This window comes from Bos taurus, chromosome 26, assembly GCF_002263795.3.
Source record: "Bos taurus isolate L1 Dominette 01449 registration number 42190680 breed Hereford chromosome 26, ARS-UCD2.0, whole genome shotgun sequence".
NCBI classification, from domain to species: Eukaryota; Metazoa; Chordata; class Mammalia; order Artiodactyla; family Bovidae; genus Bos; species Bos taurus.
In genome coordinates, this window is record NC_037353.1 from 14,315,321 (window position 1) to 14,335,942 (window position 20,622).

At 37.9% G+C, this 20,622-nt stretch overlaps 1 protein-coding gene across 10 annotated transcripts in view; it reads left to right on the plus strand.

The window, feature by feature from the left end:
• The window catches only part of EXOC6 (exocyst complex component 6), a 190,121-nt gene that overhangs the window by 103,696 nt on the left and 65,803 nt on the right, over positions 1 to 20,622 (plus strand). For 6 of the 10 annotated variants that reach the window (XM_059881805.1, XM_024985548.2, XM_010819842.4 and 3 more), the window contains 2 exons: positions 6,126 to 6,305; positions 19,031 to 19,060. In XM_059881805.1, coding sequence (XP_059737788.1) covers positions 6,126 to 6,305; positions 19,031 to 19,060 — 210 coding nt within the window. 10 annotated transcript variants of the gene reach the window in all.

The window sequence follows — 20,622 nt, forward strand, 5'->3', positions numbered from 1 at the left end:
AACCATGTATCAAACTCAGGCCTCTGATTGGGGAGCTCAGAGTCTTAACCATTGGACCACCAGGGAAGTCCCTCAGCCTGCTTTGTTTTATTCCTCTGATAAAAGTGAAAATGTTCTTCACTCAGTTGTGTCCGACTCTTCACAACCCCATGGACTGTAGGCTGCCAAGCTCCTCTGTCCATGGAGTTCTCCATGCAAGAATACTGGAGTGGGTAGCCATTCCCTTCTTCAGGGGATCTTCCCAACCCAAGGGATTGAACTTCAGTAGTGTGCAGAAGGAAATGGCAACCCACTCCAGTGTTCTTGCCTGGAGAATCCCAGGGACGGTGGAGCCTGGTGGGCTGCCGTCTGTGGGGTCGCACAGAGTCGGACATGACTGAAGTGACTTAGCAGCAGCAGCAGCACTAATCATGTTTTGTAGTATTGATTCTCTTCCTGAATTGTGAGATCCTTGAGGGTGAAAGATGTCTCAGTGTCTTTATACCGCTTTAATTCATAGGACATGATACAAATGATACCTTAGGTTAAGTTGTGTTCAAATGTATGTGACTGATAATGGTGAGTGATACTTAGGTCTCCTCTTAGTCAAGACATGAATTTAAATAGTATTAGGTTTTTTTGGTGTGTGTGTTTTGCTTTTTGGCCATGATGCATGGTTTGTGGGATAATAGTTCCCTGACCAGAAATTGAACCTGTGTCCTCAGCAGTGAAAGCATGGAGTCTCAACCATTGGACCACCAGGGGATTTCCAATAAGTATTAGTTTTGCCAGAAATATCCATTCCATTGTAGTCAAGGATCATACTTTGTATGATATCAGTCTTTTAAAGCCCCAGTCCTAGCTTTTTGGTACCAGGGACTTTTTTCATGAAAGACAGCTTTTCCACAGGTGGGGATGGGGTGAAGTGGGAGGTGGGCAATTTTAGATTCACATCTGTTCACTTCCTGCTAGATGGCCTGGTTGGGGAACCTTGCTTTAAAGGTTTGTTCTATGACCTAACATTTGCTCTGTTGTGGATAGTGTCCCGTGTTCATTTGGGACTGATGCACGGTCTGCTAATGTTGAATGTTCAATAGATGTCTGTTAGGCCTAGTTGGTTTATATTGTTGATCAAATTGTCGTTGTCTTCTGCCTGCTCAGATGTGCTGTTGAACTCCTGGAGTGATTTTTTTGTTTGTTTCATTTATTGTATTTTTCAACTACAGAATTTCTATTAGGTTCTTTATTTTCAAGTAGTTTCTATCTCTTTATACTTAATTTTGTCAGGTATTGTTCTCATTATTTTCCTTTAGTTCTTTGATTATTTTAAAGACTGATTTAAAACCTTTGTCTTATAAGTCCAGTGTCTCATACTTTCTTGTTTCTTTGTGCAACTTTCAAATTTTATTGAAATCTGGACATTTAAGATAATGTAACATGGATGGATCTAGAGATTGTCATACTGAGTGAAGTAAGTCAGACACAGATAAATACCATACGATATCACATATATGTGAAACCTTAAAAGCAGGTACAAATGAACTTATTTACAAAACAGAAGTAGAATCACAGATGTGGAAAACAAACTTATGGTTATCAGGGGATAAGTGGGGGAGAGAGAAACTGGGAGATTGAGATTGACATATTGATTGAGATTGACATATGCACACTCCGATAGATAACTAATTAGAACCTACTCTATAGCATAGGGAACTCTACTCAATATTCTGTAATGGCCTATATGGGAAAAGAATCTTAAAAAAGAGTGGATATGTGTGTATAACTGATTTACTTTGCTGTACATCTGAAACTAACACAACATTGTAAATCAATTATATGCCAAAGAAAATTAAAAATAAAGTCGTATTGTAATGTGGCAATTCTGATAATCAGATTCTCCTTTCTCCCCAAGGTTTGTTGTTTCTTCCTGGTAGATGGTTGGTTGTTTCATGACTTTTCTGAATTAATTCTGTAAAGTCTGTATTTTTTGTCATCTGTGGCCACTGAAGTCTCTGCTTAGTTAGCTTAGTGACCAGCTAATGATTGGACACAGATTTCCATAAAAATCTGGAACCAATCAGTCTCCCAGTCTTTTTGAGGGACTCTCTGTATTTATTGGGGCATGCCTTCAGCAATCAGGCATTTGACACCTCTGCGTTAACCTTCACGTCCTTCTTACACAGAACTTCAGGGTCAGCTATAAATGAGAGCTTAGAGCTTTCTCAGGTCTTTCTGGAGTATGTTCACAGCCCTACACGTGTACACAGTCTTCTAGCTTCCCAGGAATACGTCAGAGCTTTTCAAAGCCATCTATGGACATTTCATTCCCAAGTTTTTCCTTTTAAGCTTTTTGGTTCGCTTAGTGTGTACCCTAGTTGTTATCTGCCACCTAAAGTGTCTGTGATGTTACGCAATTGCCTCTAATTGTTTTTAACAAATGCTCCCAGGAAAAAGCCTTTTTGCTCTCAACAATCCTGTTTTTAGGTCATGTAAAGGACATCTCTGCAAGTGGAGTCTTCCAGGCAATCACCAGATAGATCACATAATGATAATTCTCTGGGAATATGGCTTTAAAGGAGTGCCAACTCATTCTGCCCCTGCTGTGTTCGCTGACAGGCCAACACAGGTTTTTACCACTGATGTGGGTCAAACATGAGATGACAAGGGTGAACATCAACATTCTAGAAATCAGTGAACTGAACATTCTAGGAATCAAGATGGACTTGAATGGGTAAATTTAACTCAGATGACGATTATATCTACTACAGTGGGCAGGAATCCCTTAGAAGATATGGAGTAGCCATCATAGTCAACAAAAGAGTACGAAATGCAGTACTTGGATGCAATCTCAAAAATGACAGAATGATCTCTGTTTGTTTCCAAGGCAAATCATTCAGTATCATGGTAATCCAAGTCTATGCCCCGACCAGTAATGCTGAAGAAGCTGAACAGTTCTATGAACCCTACAAAACCTTCTAGAACTAACACCCAAAAAAGATGTCATTTTCATTATAAGGGACTGGAATACAAAAGTAGGATGTCAAGAAACACCTGGAATAACAGGCAAATTTGGCCTTGGAGTACAGAATGAAGCAGGGCAAAGGCTAATAGAGTTCTGCCAAGAGAACACACTGGTCGTAGCAAACACCCTCTTCCAACAACACAAGAGAAGACCCTACACATGGACATCACCAGATGGTCAACACCGAAATCAGATTGATTATATTCTTTGCAGCCAAAGATGGAGAAGCTCTATACAGTCAGCAAAAATAAGACCGGGAACTGACTGTAGCTTGGATCATGAACTCCTTATTGCCAAATTCAGACTGAAATTGAAGAAAGTGGACAAAACCACTAGACCATTCAGGTATGACCTAAATCAAATGCCTTACAGTGGAAGTGAGAAATAGATTTAAGGGACTAGATCTGATAGACACAGTGCCTGATGAACTATGGAATGAGGTTCGTGACATTGTACAGGAGACAGGAATCAACAACATCCCCAAGAAAAAGAAATGCAAAAAAGCAAAATGGCTGTCTGAGGAGGCCTTACAAATAGCTGTGAAAAGAAGGGAAGTGAAAAGCAAAGGAGAAAAGGAAAGATACACCCATTTGAATGCAGAGTTCCAGAGAATAGCAAGGAGAGATAAGAAAGCCTTCCTCAGTGATCAGTGCAGAGAAATAGAGGAAAACAACAGAATGGGAAAGACTAGAGATCTCTTCAAGAAAATTAAAGATACCAAGGGAACATTTCATGCAAAGATGGGCTCAATAAAAGAAATGGTATGGACCTAACAGAAGCAGAAGATATTAAGAAGAGGTGGCAAGAATATACAGAAGAACTGTACAAAAAAGATCTTCATGACCCAGATAATCACGATAGTGTGATCACTCACCTAGAGCCAGACGTCCTGGAATGTGAAGTCAAGTGGGCCTTAGAAAGCATCACTACGAACAAAGCTACTGGAGGTGATGAAATTCCAGTTGAGCTATTTCAAATCCTGAAAGATGATTCTGTGATAGTGCTGCACTCAGTATGCCAGCAAATTTGGAAAACTCAGCAGTGGCCACAGGATTGGAAAAGGTCAGTTTTCATTCCAATCCCAAAGAAAGGCAATGCCAAGGAATGCTCAAACTACCGTACAATTGCACTCATCTCACAGGCTAGGAAAGTAATGCTCAAAATTCTCCAAGCCAGGCTTCACCAATATGTGAACCGTGAACTTCCTGATGTTCAAGATGGTTTTAGAAAAGGCAGAGGAACCAGAGACCAAATTGCCAACATCCGCTGGATCATCGAAAAAGCAAGAGAGTTCCAGAAAAACATCTATTTCTGCTTTATTGACTATGCCAAAGCCTTTGACTGTGTGGATCACAATAAACTGGAAAATTCTGAAAGAGATGAGAATACCAGACCACCTGACCTGCCTCTTGAGAAACCTGTATGCAGGTCAGGAAGCAACAGTTAGAACTGGACATGGAACAACACACTGGTTCCAAATAGAAAAAGGAGTATGTCAAGGCTGTATATTGTCACCCTGATTATTTAACTTATATGCAGAGTACATCATGAGAAATGCTGGGCTGGAGGAAGCACAAGCTGGAATCAAGATTGCCGGGAGAAATATCAATAACCTCAAATATGCAGATGACACCACCCTTATGGCAGAAAGTGAAGAAGAACTAAAGAGCTTCTTGATGAAAGTGAAAGAGGAGAGTGAAAAAGTTGGCTTAAAGCTCAACATTCAGAAAACTAAGATCATGGCATCCGGTCCCATCACTTCACGGCAAATAGATGTGGAAACAGTGGTAACTTTATTTTGGGGAGCTCCAAAATCACTGCAGATGGTGACTTCAGCCATGAAATTAAAAGATGCTTACTCCTTGGAAGGAAAGTTATGACCAACCTAGATAGCATATTCAAAAGCAGAGACATTACTTTGCCGACAAAGGTCCCTCTAGTCAAGGCTATGGTTTTCCAGTGGTCATGTGTGGATGTGAGAGTTGGACTGTGAAGTTGGACTGAGTGCTCAAGAATTGATGCTTTTGAACTGTGGTGATGGAGAAGACTCTTGAGAGTCCCTTGGATTCCAAGGAGATCCAACCAGTCCATTCTAAAGGAGATCAGTCCTGGTTGTTCATTGGAAGGACTGATGTTGAAGCTGAAACTCCAGTACTTTGGCCACCTGATGCGAAGAGGTGACTCATTTGAAAAGACCCTGATGCTGGGAAAGATTGAGGGCAGGAGGAGAAGAGGATGACAGAAGATGAGATGGTTGGATGGCGTCACCGACTCGATGGACATGGGTTTAGGTGGACTCCAGGAATTGGTGATGGACAGGGAGGCCTGGCGTGCTGTGATTCATGGGGTCGCAAAGAGTCGGACATGACTGAGCGACTGAACTGACTGACTGACTGTGGGATATTGATTTTCAAGGATACTGTGAACCTGGAGCTAGTGAGGAAAAGTGAAAAGGGGCACATTAAAACATCACAGAGCTTATTTCCATACCAAGGTTCAGCAGTTTTTCATGAGTAGATCCTCCTTGAATTGCTGCAGGTTTTGAATTAATTTCCAGACTTCTGGAAAAATTGATTTGACAATTTTTGCTAGTTTTCTTGTTGCTTTAATGGATCAGAAAATGTTTGAGTATTCTTACTCTGCTTTTTTTGGTCACTCCATTTCTTTTGTTTTGAGAAGTTAACCTTTTTGGGAGCAGTGGGTGGGGAGGTGGGCCTCTTCTACTCAAAACACCAGTAATGATTTAATTTCTTATGTGATAGTCCAACTTAGTTTCCCTCAGTGGGTCAGTGGATATAAGTCGTCTGCATTCTTGACAACTTTTGTTTTCCATTTCTGTTTCTCCGAAGGGTCTTAGAGGTGTGAGAACAGTTCAGAATTGATAATTAATAAGTTATACTACCAAATAAAGACAAAAAAGGTAAAAGTGAAGTTGGGGGGAAAAGTGATGTCAAATAGAGTACTTTCAACCAGAAATCCTACAGTTTTGTTGGATTTTGAATAAATGTTTAAAATATTAAACCAAAGAAATATAAAAAATAAAATTTGGAATTTTAAGAAAACTTTTTTTTTAACCTGATTCTGTAACTTGATTTTTACTTTTTGTTTTGTTGTATCCTGTCAGGATGCCCGACATGCAGCAGAGGGAGAAATATATACCAAGCTTAATCAAAAAATTGATGAATTCGTTCAGCTTGCTGATTATGACTGGACAATGTCTGAGCCAGATGGAAGAGCTAGTGGTTATTTAATGGATCTTATTAATTTTTTGAGAAGCATCTTTCAAGTGTTTACTCATTTGCCTGTAAGTATAAAAAATGTCAAAAAATTGTTATAATTTTGCTTACTAAAATATATTTTAGAATTCAGTTTTAGTTGGAGGCTTACTTATTTAAACCACTTCCTAGTTTGAATATTTCCTTTTCTGTAAATCAATTTGTGAAAAATGTTAATTTAGCTATTTTTTTATTGAGTTAAAATTGGTATATAACATCATATAAATTTCAGGTGTATAACATTATAAATGGGTATTTGTGAACACTACAGTGACCACTATCATAAATCGAATTACCATCTATTTCACCCTCCCCCAGCTCCTAACCCTCTGGTAACCACCAGTCTGTTCTGTGTATCTGAGTTTGTTTTTGTTTTGTTTGATTCTACATAAAAGTGAAATCCTATGGTATTTGTCTTTCTCAATCTGACTTATTTCACTTAGCATAATACCCTCCTGGTCCATCCATGTTGTTGCAAATGGCAAGATTTCCTTCCTTTTTTTATAGCTATGTAGCATTCTGTTGTATATATACATATATATGGCACATTTTCATTATCCATTCATGGACACTTAGGTTGTTCTCATATCTTGGCTATTGTAAATTATGCTTCAGTGATCATAGTGGTGTATATACTTTCAAATTACTATTTTTCCTTTTTTTTCAAAGAAATATACACAACTGAAATAGCTAGATCATATGGCAGTTCTACTCTTAATTTTTTGAGGAATCTCCATATTGTTTTCCATAGTGGTTACACCAGTTTACATTCTCACCAACAGCATATGAGGGTTCCCTTTTCTCCACATTCTCTCCAGTACTTATTATTTCTGGGTTTGGGGATTGTTTGTTTTTTATAATAGCCATTCTAATAGATATGAGGTGATACCTCATTGAAGTTTTGATTTGCATTTTCCTCATGGTTAGTGATGTTGAACATCTTTTCATGTGCCTGCTGGCCATCTATATGGCCAGCAAAATGTCTTTAGAGAAATGGCTCTTCAGATCTTCTGCCCAGTTTTTGAGTTGTTTTGGTTTTTTGTTGTTGAATTATGTGAGTTCATTATACAGCTTGGATATTAACTGCTATTATATATGATTTGCAAAAATCTCTTCCTGTTTGGTGGGTTGCTTTTTCATTTTGTTGATGGTTTCCTTCACTGTGCAGAAAACGTTTTTTAGTTTCATGGAGTCCCATTTGTTTATTTTTGCTTTCGTTTCTCTTACCTTTGGAGTCAGATCTAAAAAAAAACGTGGCTAAGACCAATGTCAGGGAGGTTACCTCCTATGTTTTCTTATAGGAACTTTATAATTTCAAGTCTTTTTAAGTTTTTTAATTTATGTATTTTTGGTTGTGCTGTGTCTTTGTTGCTACTCATGGGCTTGGGCTTTCTCTAGTTGCCGTGAGTGGGGGCTACTCTTCCTTGTGGTACACAGGCTTCTCATCGAGGTGGCTTCTCTTGTTGTGGAGCATAGGCTCGAGGCACTCAGGCTTTAGTAGCTGCAACACATGGGGCTCAGTAGTTGTGGCTCATGGGATCTGGAGTGTGGGCTCAGTAGTTGTGGTGTACAGGCTGTAGTTGCTCTGTGGCATGTGGAATCTTCCCACTAGAGATCAAACCTGTGTCCCCTGCATTGGCAGACAGACTCCCATCCACTGTACCACCAGAGAAGTCCAATTTCAAGTTTTTAATCGATTTGAGTTAATTTTTATGTGTAGTATATGATGGTGGTCTAGTTCCATATTTTTGTGTGTGGCTGCCCAGTTTTCCCAACCCTGTTTATTGAAGAGATTCTCCTTTCCCCATTGTATATTCTTGGCTTCTTTGCTGTAAATTAGTTGTCCATGTATGTGTGGGTTTATTCCTGGACACTCTACTTTGCTCCACTGTTCTGTGTGTCTATTTTTATACCAATGCCATGTTTTGATTAGTGTGGCTTTGTAGTGTAGTTTGAAATCAGGAATCATGATACCTCTTGAGTCAATTGTTTGAAACTTTAATTTGTTTTACTTTTTAAGCCAGATAACTTACAACTCACTTCCCACCAAAGTCAAAACAAAGCCCTGAAACTGACAACATATTCTTAACTAGAAATAAACTCTGATAGAAGTAGTTTTCATGAAACTACTTCAGTATGATCAGTGACTTTTCTTTTAGAAAAGGCCAAGAAATTATTGGGTGTTTGTAGACCAGAGACTAAAATAGGAGCATTGCTCCATCCTATTTTGTAGTCATAGTACAGTTACATCTTGAATAATATGTTGATGAAATGTTTCTTAAGAAGATATGACAGGGACATTTGAGTATGAGTAGGCTGAAACACTGGATTCTTCCTATGAGGGATCCAAAGGGAATTCCCTGGCAATCCAGTGTTTAAGAGTCCATGCTTTTGCTGCCGTGGGGCCAGTTCAATCACTGGTTGAGGAACTAAGATCCCACAAGACTAGTGGCACTACCAAAGAAAGAAAAAGAAAGACAAGACCAAACAGATGATGGTGGGATGCACATTTTCTCATTCAGTTCAGTTCAATCACTCAGTCGTGTCCGACTCTTGTGACCCCATGAACTGCAGCACGCCAGGCCTCCCTGCCCATCACCAACTCCTGGAGTTCACCCAAACTCGTGTGCATCCAGTCGGTGATGCCGTCCAGCCATCTCATCCTCTGTCGTCCCCTTCTCCTCCTGCTTCCAATCCCTCCCAGCATCAGTCTTTTCCAATGAGTCAGCTCTTCACAGGAGGTGGCCAAAGTATTGGAGTTTCAGCCTCAGCATCAGTCCTTCCAATGAACATCCAGGACTTGTCTCCTTTAGGATGAACTAGTTGGATCTCCTTGCAGTCCAAGGGACTCTAAAGAGTCTTCTCCAGCACCACAGTTCAAAAGCATCCATTCTTTGGCACTCAGCTTTCTTCACAGTCCAACTCTCACATCCATACATGACCACTGGAAAAACCATAACCTTGACTAGATGGAACTTTATTGGCAAAGTAATGTCTCTGCTTTTGAATATGCTATCTAGGTTGGTCATAACTTTCCTTCCAAGGAGTAAGTGTCCTTTAATTTCATGGCTACAGTCACCATCTGCAGTGATTTTGGAGCCCCAAAAAATAAAGTGTGACACTGTTTCCACTGTTTCCCCATCTATTTCCCATGAAGTGATGGGACCAGATGCCATGATCTAAGTTTTCTGAATGTTGAGCTTTAAGCCAACTTTTTCACTCTCCTCTTTCACTTTCATCAAGAGGCTTTTTAGTCCCTCTTCACTTTCTGCCGTAAGTGTGGTGTCATCTGCATATCTGAGGTTATTGATATTTCTTCCGGTAATCTTGATTCCAGCTCGTGCTTCTTCCAGCCCAGCGTTTCTCATGATGTACTCTGCGTATAAGTTAAATAAGCAGGGTAACAATATACAGCCTTGACGTACTCCTTTTCCTATTTGGAACCACTCTGTTGTTCCATGTCCAGTTCTAACTGTTGCTTCCTGACCTGTATACAGGTTTCTCAAGAGGCAGGTCAGGTGGTCTGGTATGCCCATCTCTTTCAAAATTTTCCACAGTTTATTGTGATCCACATTTCCTCTTTAGTTATACTCTAAACTAAAAGAATTACTGTTAAAATGTGAATGGAATAGTTTTGTACAAAAAAAGTAGGAAGAAATTTTGACCTTTTTAATATCATAATAAGATATAGGTGGACACAAAAAAGTTAAATCTGAAGCCTACCCAACTGCCTCTAACCATCTCCTTGTTTAAAATGAAAAGAAAAAAAAGATATTATTCTCTCCATCTCTTTCTCTATCAAAGGGCCAGTTAGGATATTTGAAGGAAGATATTGCTTAAAAATAGAAGAATTTCTTAAAGAGATTTTTATGGTGGGTCTGTGTCAAAGAGCTTTTAGAAGCTTACCCAGGGTTGATACTATATTCCTCACTATTTCTTGAGTTGAAAAAGGGAACCTGTGTATTATATATATAATTTTTATACCACCTCCCTAGTAGCTCAGTTGGTAAAGGATCTGCCTGCATTGTGGAAGACCCGGGTTCAATCCCTGGGTCAGGAAGATCCCCTGGGGAAGGGAATGGCAACCCACGCCAGTATTCTTGCCTGGTGAATCCCATGGACAGAGGAGCTGGTGGGCTATATAGTCCATGAGGTCACAAAGAATTGAACACGACTGAGCAACTAAACAGTATTACAGCAATTTCAAAAAAGTATGCATTAAATAGGTACTGAATTAATTTGAATTCACCTTGTCAGTACAAATCTCTGTGCTTCCAGCCAAAACCAGTTCTCACAAGTAAACACATTGCTCGTGTGTGCACGTATACACAGATACACATCATGTTTCTGTGTTGCAGTATGTGCTTCACAGGTTGACATGAGATGATGGGTAAGGATTTTGTGCCTAGCTCAGGTGAGATTAAGAGAGATTATATATTAGAAATGTTTAGGGTAAATGCCTTGCCTCAGGTGGCTGACATCTAGAGGGAAATCCTGCTTTTTCATAGGACAGACTCTGCTGACATTGAGAATGACAGACTCCTGTCACTCACCTGATCTATTACAATATTTTGTATAGTTTTAGGTGAGTGTGTGCCATTTGGGATTTTTATGTCATCTAACATGGGTTTTTCTGCAAGGAAAGTTCACTTATATAAAATGTAGACCAACAAATTCAACAACAGCAATATATAGGACATGACCAAATAAGAAAATTATGGTTTACAGTTAGGAAAAGAAAAAATGGTACTAATAACAGTATATTCTTATTCAAGGGATGAGCTGAAAGCATAATTCCCAAGGAAAAATATTAAGTTGTTGGCTATGGTAAATTTTAGCAAGATTGATTATTATGGCTGAGTATATTAATTCTCTGAAATGCTGAAATTGTATAAAATATTCAGTTAGTTTGTGTTCTTTCAAGCAAAAAACAGTGTTATTAAATGCATTATTTTTCTAAGCAATATATGGCGATGTATAAGCTGCCATTTTGATTTAAATGTTTTAAGCTAAAAATAATTCCTCATCTTCAGGTTACCTTTGGACCCAGATAGAGAGAGGGCCCAGTTTTGGACTCTCCCAAACTAAAAGAATCTTAATAATGTATTTGTTCATCACAGTCAGTCAGTCCCAAGTCAACCAGCTTACGTAGAATTATTTATCCATGAAAAATTATGTGGGGGAGCTGGCTCTGGCTCCATGATTCTTGATTTTGACAGGGTTAATAAACAGTGCCATGAGTTAGAGTCAATGGGAGCTGTGAAACCAAGGGTCACTCTTTCAAATAGTGCAAGTATTGGCCAGTATTGCAAGTAATTGGACAGACAAGTAGATCCTGTAGGATAAAGATAACTGTCTCGCCCCATCCCTGAAATGTACCTAAGACTGTCAGTTTAAAAGCTCCATTCTTAACTTCACTGCGTATTTACTTTTTGTCAGTCCCTATGATTGTTGCATCATAACAATGGGGAAAAATAATATTTTCCCCATCAAAGAGAGTCATGACTTGTAGTTGCTGACCACATTGCCTAGTAAAGGTTTCATTGATTCTAGAAAGGTTATAATCCACCTGATAGGATTTTGTTCTCTTCTCACAGGGTATGAGAACAATAGAACTTAATGGATGATAATGGTTCTGATGGAGCCCAGAGAAAGAACTTTATTGTTTTTCTCTTTTCTACTACACTGTGGTTGTGGTAGGAAGCTGTAGAATTTGGAAGGTCACCAATAATGTCTACTTTAAATGCCTCCAGTCTCTGGTTGAATGGCTGAGAGAACTGGTATATTACTCTCTTCACCTATTTCTCTTAAGAATCAGCCAGCAAGCCTATGCAGAGGACTAAAAGTAAAGAGTTGCCTTGCTTCCATGTTAGATTATCTCCTCATCTGCATTTCCCTGTGCTATAGCAGAGAATCCAGGCTCTCTGCTGGCCACAGGAATTAACAGTAACTTAAAAAGCAATATTTATAATAATGACAGGTATTTTCCCATACCCAGAATGTTAAACTGCCCTGCTAAATATATTGTCTTCAGGAAACTTACCATTTAATGACTCAGAGTCAAGCCCCCTTATATGTTACTGTTCTTAGGGACCAGAGTGATGAAGGGAAGAGAGCACAGGGTGGCCTTTAGAGTTAGAAGGACTTATGTTTGAACCTAAGATTTTTAACTTCCTGGCTGTGGAGTCCTGGCAAGTTGCTTAACTTCTCTGAACTCCTTTACTTCTGCAAAATAGACATAATCCATTTTCTCCATAGGACTTCAGTTCAGTTCCGTTCAGTTCAGTCGCTCAGTCGTGCCCAACTCTTTGTGACCCCATGAACTGCAGCATGCCAGGCTTCCCTGTCCATCACCAACTCCAGGAGCCCACCCAAACTCATGTCCATTGAGTTGGTGACACAGTCCAACCATCTCATCCTCTGTCATCTCCTTCTCCTGCCCTCAAGCTTTCCTAGCATCAGGGTCTTTTCAGATGAGTCAGCTCTTTGCATCAGATGGCCAAAGTATTGGAGTTGCAGCTTCAACACAGTCACCCGTAGCACTATCAGAGGATGAAATAAAATCTTGTGTAGAATAGTCGGCTGTCAGGGTGCTTGACATAAAATAGCACCTATTAATAAATATTTTATCTTTCCTTCTCCTTTCTTCCTCTGTTGTTTTAAGGCCTATAGTATTAGTTTTAGTTCAGTATCATTACAGTTTTTTTCTCTTGTATTTATGCCTATATTTTTGGCTTGTATTATTTAGTTTTGAGTTCTGTGCTTTTGCATTGTATAGTATTTTAAAAGCTTCATTAATTGTTAAAGATACTCACTATAAAGTATATTTGTTTGAATAATTGTTACAGCTTGACTGCTTACAGTGCTTACAGTGACTCATGGTCACATGCTGGCTGATGTCAGTGAAGTGTGATTATTGAAAGATATAAATATTATTTTATCCCCAAATCAGTACTCTTGAAATCAGCAACGTTTACTGTTTCAAACATGTAAGTGAACTTTCTTGTTTCTGATAATTTTTCCCTGACAGTTAAAAACTATTGCTCAGTAAAGAAGAAAATTTAAAAAAAAAGTTATCTTCTGTTATCTTTTAAAAGAAAAGTTACTGTTAACATTTTGACGTGTGTTCTACAAGTCATCTTTTTCTAATGCATTTATAACACTTATTTTTAAGCCTAACTTGTAAGCAAGCTTTGTGTTTTTTAAATAAGATTTTATATTAGCTAGAAAATTTGAAAACCATTCAGTGTTAAATTTTTAAAAGCATTCAGCATTCATTCACCACTTACAAGTCTATAAATACAAGATATTGTTGAATAGCTTGCAGTTATTTAGTAATTCATGACAGCCAAGTGGGACTCAGTAATCTTTTACTGTGAATACAGTACCACCTAAAGACCCAGTGGTGATCCGCTGGAAACAGTAGTTACCATTTCTTTCTTTCATATATGCTAGTGATGTGTTTATTAAAATAAAGATGTTTTATTGATTTACAACCACTAAGGGATATATGTAAATAATGAACCTGGTGCCACTAACTTTTTAATTTGCACTTTTAATTTCCATAAATAGTTTAAAAAACATTATGCTTTCTGTAAGTGAGAAATAAGTATATATATCCAGTGAACGAAAGTGCATGATTTAGATAGAAATGGATAGTGTCTAACTTTTAAAACCATACTCTAAAGCATTTTTTTTCTGGAGATGCAGTACTATATTGAAAATCCTGAGATTCACAGTCTAGGCCTGATTATTCCAGTTAACCAACATTATGTAAGTTGACAAATCATTCAGACTCTAAATTAATTTGCTAATTCAGTTCATTTCAATTCAGTCGCTCAGTTGTGTCTGACTCTTTGCAACCCCATGAATTGCAGCACACCAGGCCTCCCTGCCCATCACCAACTCCCAGAGTTCACTCAAACTCAAGTCCATAGAGTCGTTGATGCCATCCAGGCATCTCATCCTCTGTCGTCTCCTTTTCCTCCTGCCCCCAATCCCTCCCAGCATCAGAGTCTTTTCCAGTGAGTCAACTCTTCACATGAGGTGGCCAAAGAACTGGAGTTTCAGCCTCAACATCATTCCTTCCAAAGAACACCCAGGACTGATCTCCTTTAGAATGGACTGGTTGAATCTCCTTGCGGTCCAAGGGACTCTCAAGAGTCTTCTCCAGCACTGCAGTTCAAAAGCATCAATTCTTCGGCTCTGCTTTCTTCACAGTCCAACTCTCACATCCATACATGACTACTGGAAAAACCATAGCCTTGACTAGATGGACCTTTGTTGGCAAAGTAATGTCTCTGCTTTTGAATATGCTATCTAGGTTGGTCATAACTTTCCTTCCAAGGAGTAAGAGTATTTTAATTTCATGGCTGCAGTCACCATCTGCAGTGATTTTGGAGCCCAGAAAATAAAGTCTGACATAGTTTCCACTGTTTCCCCATCTATTTCCCATGAAGTGATGGGACCAGATGCCATGATCTTAGTTTTCTGAATGTTAAGCTTTAAGCCAACTTTTTCACTCTCCTCTTTCACTTTCATCAAGAGGCTTTTTAGTTCCTCTTCACTTTCTGCCATAAGGGTGGTGTCATCTGCATATCTGAGGTTATTGATATTTCTTCCGGTAATCTTGATTCCAGCTTGTGCTTCTTCCAGCCCAGCATTTCTCATGATGTACTCTGCATATAAGTTAAATAATCAGGTGACAATATACAGCCTTGATGTACTCCTTTTCCTATTTGGAACCACTCTGTTGTTCCATGTCCAGTTCTAAGTGTTGCTTCCTGACCTGCATATAGGTTTCTCAAGAGGCAGGTCAGGTGGTCTGGTATTCCCATCTCTTTCAGAATTTTCCACAGTTTATTGTGATCCACACAGTCAAAGGCTTTGGCATAGTCAATAAAGCAGAAATAGATGTTTTTCTGGAACTCTCTTGCTTTTTCGATGATCCAGCGGATGTTGGCAATTTGATCTCTGGTTCCTCTCCCTTTTCTAAAACCAGCTTGAACATCTGGAAGTTCACAGAATTAATATATTTCATTTCATAGAACTAAAAATGAAGGTTGTTTTTTAAAAAATACTTTAAAAATAAAGTTTATTTTTTAAATTTGCTTAAGTTAATATGCATACATGGTAGTAGGTCAGGTATCTCAGAAGACTTTGGGATGGAAAATAGCCTTCCCATCTCCCCCACCCCAGACTACCATTTCACCATGTTTTCATTTCTTCTGGTGGTTATCTTAAAAAGAGAATATCTTGTGAGTCTCTACTATGAAAGATAAGGCACATGTATTCAATAATGACTTCTCACTTCATCCTTTTTCTTCAGTTTGATGTTTTATTTCTTATGTTTATTGTTTCTTTATATAAAATAGTTATACTCCTATTTTTATTCCTATTCTTTAGTCAGTATCTTAATTTACTTCTATGTAAGATGAAGACAGCAGCCTCCCTCCCTTCACTCTGTCAGTTCTTCATCTGATGTTTTCTGACTGCTACAGAGGCCTCTGTCTGCTTTGTACCAGTTGCTCTCTAGAATTGCTGTATAGCTGTTTACCTGGGACTTTCTTTCTCTGATCTCCAGAGTTGGAAACTGTTTCGTGGATTTCAAGTGTTTTTAGAGCTTTACTGGTTGGTTTTGCTAAACTGCCACAGTAACTTTCTCCTGTTTAAGTCCTTGCATATCATGAAATACCTTCAGTATCCTTGTGTTTGATTGATACTTTAGTAATTCTAAGTTGAATAGTTTTTCTCTGACAATGTTTGTTGCGTTCCTCCATTGTCTTTTGGCATCCAGGTTTTAGGATCTATTTTTTATTCTTTAATATTCTAAAATGTCACGATAATGTGAGGAGATGTAAGCTTGTGTTTCATTTACTTAGCTCTTTATTCAATGGCCCCTTTCTGTCAAAGGGGAAGTTCAGCACAAGAAACTTCTCTTTTATTATTTGTTAGATAATTTTTTCCTCCACTTTTCTGTTCTCTTTTTATTGGATTCTCATTAACTAGATGTTAAGAGTTTCTAGACTGATCTTCTTTATCTTTTCCTTCATTTCCTATCTCTTTTTTTGTTCTCTGTTTTGGGAGGATTTCTCAATTTTATTTTCAGTCCATCTAGAGAATATTTTATTAGTTATATATTTTAATTTTTAAGGAGTCACTCTGTTTTAAAAGTGTTCTTTTCTCATAGAATGCTATTCTTTTTTTTTTAATGTATATATTATCTTTCAAATCTCCATGAGGTGTTTTTACAATGTTGTATTGGTTTTGCCATACATCAACACGCATCTGCCGTGGGTGTACACGTGTTCCCCATCCTTAATTAATTTAATTGACTGCTGTGGCCTCTTCAGTTGCAGCATGTGGGATCTAGTTCCCTGACCAGGGATCGAACCTGGACCCCCTGAATTGGGAACACAGTGCCTTAGCCACTGGACCACCAGGGAAGTCCCTGGAGGGTTTTTTAAAAAGATATTTTCTGTTCCTTGAATTATCTATATTACCCTTGAATAGGTTTTTTCTTTCTTTGTTCTTCTCATTCTCTTTTAACAAAGAATGCCTGAAACGCTGATTTGCGTTTACTCTGCTACTGTATAAATACTCTATTTTTTGATAGATTTTTTTTTCCCTCTTAGTTAGGAATCTGACTGGAAATGTTTTAAATTTGGGAGGTACTTTGCCTAGGATTCTTAACTTAGAGTGAGCAGGTATAGAGCTATCCATGAGATTGTGGTTTCCTCTCTTCAGGGCTGACTTCATGGATGTGTAACATGTGCTATGGCACATGGTCCTGAGTTTAGAAGGGTTCTGCACATGCTTTGGTGCTTTGCTGGCATCTTGAAATTCTTACAGATTTTTGGACAAGGGACCCCACATTTTCATTTTGCACTGAGCTCCACAAATTGTGTAGCCATCACTGCCCCTCTTTCCATTGTCACAATACCCCCCTTCCTCCTTCCTGCTCTCTCTCTCTCTTTTTTTTTCTACCTACACCAGGAGTCTCAACTCTCCCTTTGAAGTTTCTCTCACTATGGAAAAATGCTTGTGCTCTGTAGTTAGGGGATCACTGGCACGGTTGTTCTAGAAATCTTTAGTTACTTAACCTGTTTCCCATTGCATTTCTGGTATCTGTCCTCTCTCATATGCACAACTGGACCTCTAGTACATAGCTGGCTCCCAACTCCACTGTAGTTCCCCTGGTAGCATGTAATGGGCAGTTGCTTTCTCTTCTCTATTTAATCTGTTTTCTGGGTGACTTCCCTGGTGGTCAAGGTGTTAAGACTCTGCACTTCCAATGCAGGGGGCACAGGTTTGATCCCTGGTCGGGGAATTAAGATCCCACATGTCTTGTGGCATGGCCAAAATAAATAAATAAATTAACATTTTTAAAGAAAAATCTGTTTTCTGTCTTCTAGAAGGTATCCCTTAATGAATTCCTCCACGTGCCTTCATTTTCTGTGTTGTTAAACATTTTATTCCTGTTTTGTAATTCTGTGCTTCTTGTATCACTTGTATCTCAGGATCAGTGGGAAGCAAACACATTAACTTAGTCTACTGTCTTGATTTTGAACAACTTCTTTCCTTCTCTTTGAAATAAAATGATTGGATGAGATCACCTCTAACGTCCCTATTTATAAAATTTATTATTAAGTGTCACACAGGTGTAAAGTCCTAACTTAAACTTAGATTTATTCATTCTGGCACCTTATTTTCTTTTTTAGTTTTATTCTTTTATGTTCTTTGTCCTTTGGTTCATACTTTTTCCCTGAATTAAATATATAGGTGTACATGTCCTTTGACTTCACTGGAAACTGCAGAGGAGAACGTTAATAGTCAGTAGTACAATCACAGGCTTTAGTCACCCTTTCTTCTTTTATGTGATACCATAAAGAATTATATTAAAAATACAAAAATTATATTTTTTAAATTGTTGCATAAGTAGCTTTGAATACATATTGGTACTTTCCTTATCAAGTGAAAACATGACCATATATTTTTTGTATACATATATGCTAACAAATTACTTTTTTCTTATTTCAATATTAATCTTTAAATATATAATAATAATGAATAATGTTGATCTGATGACTTAGTAACATAAAAATTGTATAATGTGAACAATGATGAAAGCATCACAAGTCCTGTGACTTACTTGGTGTTCATGTTCATATGTTAAATGTTGTTGACTGACTTTTATTGACTACATTACAGAATTTTAGCTAAATTTCATCTTGGCTTTATGACTTTTATATCTCACATACAAATTATATACCTGTTATACAATTTGAAAGATTTTGGGAAAACATAGTTGAATAACTGTTGTGATGGGATTTTGCTAATCCAAACAAATTTTTTTGGAAGTTAAATCTAGAAAGGACCTAGAGGTTACCTAGAGTCTGGTCCAGTCTTCCAGAAGAATGAACTGTCTGGATAACACAGCTGCCAACCCACTGCTTACTGTGGGTAATTACAGTATCTACCTGGCCAGTTAAATGTCTTCCTCCATTTCTGCTTGTGGTTTCTCCTTTACTCCTTGTGTGTTTGGTAAAAAGGATAACTTCCCATATGTAGAGCCACCTTCAGTTCAGGCTAGACCAGATATTCAGGTGTCAGAGTTTGAGTTTTAAATTGTAACAACAACAGAGAGTCAGCTGGCTTGTGTATGGTGTAATTTTTTACTGCTTTAAACACCACTTCTGTTGATATCGGAATACATTTTCCTTTTTTATGATTGCCTGTTTGACTTCCTTCTCAGACTAACAGCAGTGATCATGCAGCCATGTCGGTAAGTAGATACAAGCTCAAGCTAGCATGTGAATTAGAAAATAATGAACTTCCTGCAGGCTTATTTTTCTCTGCTTAGGTGCTTATGGAAATTTTTAATTGTTTTGACAGTGTTCTTGATGCATTTGTAGTTTTTGTGGAAGCCAGAGTTTGAAGATAATAACTAGTTGTTTTGGTGAAGCAATCAAGATTCTCTGAGACTTGATTGTGAAAGTTAATATTATGGTACATCTGTGGTGAGTGCAGTGCTTTGAGGATATCTCTCTGTGGTCATCGCAGGTATGACAGGCCATGCTTGAGATATTTTCCTTATCTGCAAATGAGTTCAATAGTTCAATAAGAATATATACTCTGGAGATTTTTGTGAGGGTTTAAAGAGGTAGTATACATGCAATGTTCAGAAAAGTGCCTGGCGTAAAATGAACACTCAAAACATATTAGTTGTTATATTTGTTGTAAGATTATCTGTGCTTTTCATGACTGCTTTTTTTCTACAGCGCTTATCCCAGACTCTACTTGTAGAAATCTCAGTGCATAACACAGTATAGCCTATTACCCAATTCAAATGTTTCTTTTTCACCAAGCCCAATAGTGTTCATTGCCTTCCTCAGCATCTACTCTTTTTTAGTGGCTTTGTCATATTTTTGCTTTTTATTGTATTTGTTCATCCTTTTCACCTCCAGTTACAAGCTCTTAAGAGCTGAAATAAGAACTCAAATGTTGTCTGAGTATAGATATTGAAAAATATTCTTATTTTTGAAAAAATACCATCTAGCATTTGAAATTTAAATGTTCCTAACCTGCATTTTGTCCTTTCTGTTCTTATTTCTATTATCAAAGTTCAAATTTTGATTATCGTAATTGTCTTCTAATTTGTCTTTGCCAATAGTCTCTCATTACTTGTATTCATCCTACATATCAAAGCCAGATAATCCTCTCCAAAGCACATTTTAATTTCATTTTCTCTATTCAAAAATTTCAAGGTCTCTCACTTATCTACTGAATTAAGTGAAAATTGCACAGGCTAACAAATAAATGACCTCAGTCTCTTTCTGATACATTTCTGACCATGATTTAACCTGGGCATTTAAAGTGGAAAATTCACTCTGCCCTGCATCTAGCTTGAGTTTTCTACCTTGTCTTCATTTATAACTAAAAATTTTGAATCTCTTCCTAGAGCCATCTTTAATGCTACCTCTTTCATGAAGCTTTTACTGATTCTGCTTAACCTTATGTTGATTCTTTGTCCCACTTTTATGGTACTTATTTATATTTTGTCTTGAACTATGGTTGTAGACTTTCCTTCTTTCTACTTTCAGAATTTAATCTCATTATGTCAGGAACTATATCTACTCATCATGGTGTCTTCTGTAGTACCTAAACAATGTCTTACGTAGAGGAAGTGCTTTATAAGTACTTTTAAAGTTAACGTGAGAGGAATAGTGAATAACTAGACTATTATAAAGATAATTTTCTTGTATGTTTAAAAAGTATGAAAAGTATACTGCAGGGAGTTCCCTGGTGGCCTAGGGGTTAGGATTCCAGGCTTTCACTGCCAGGCCC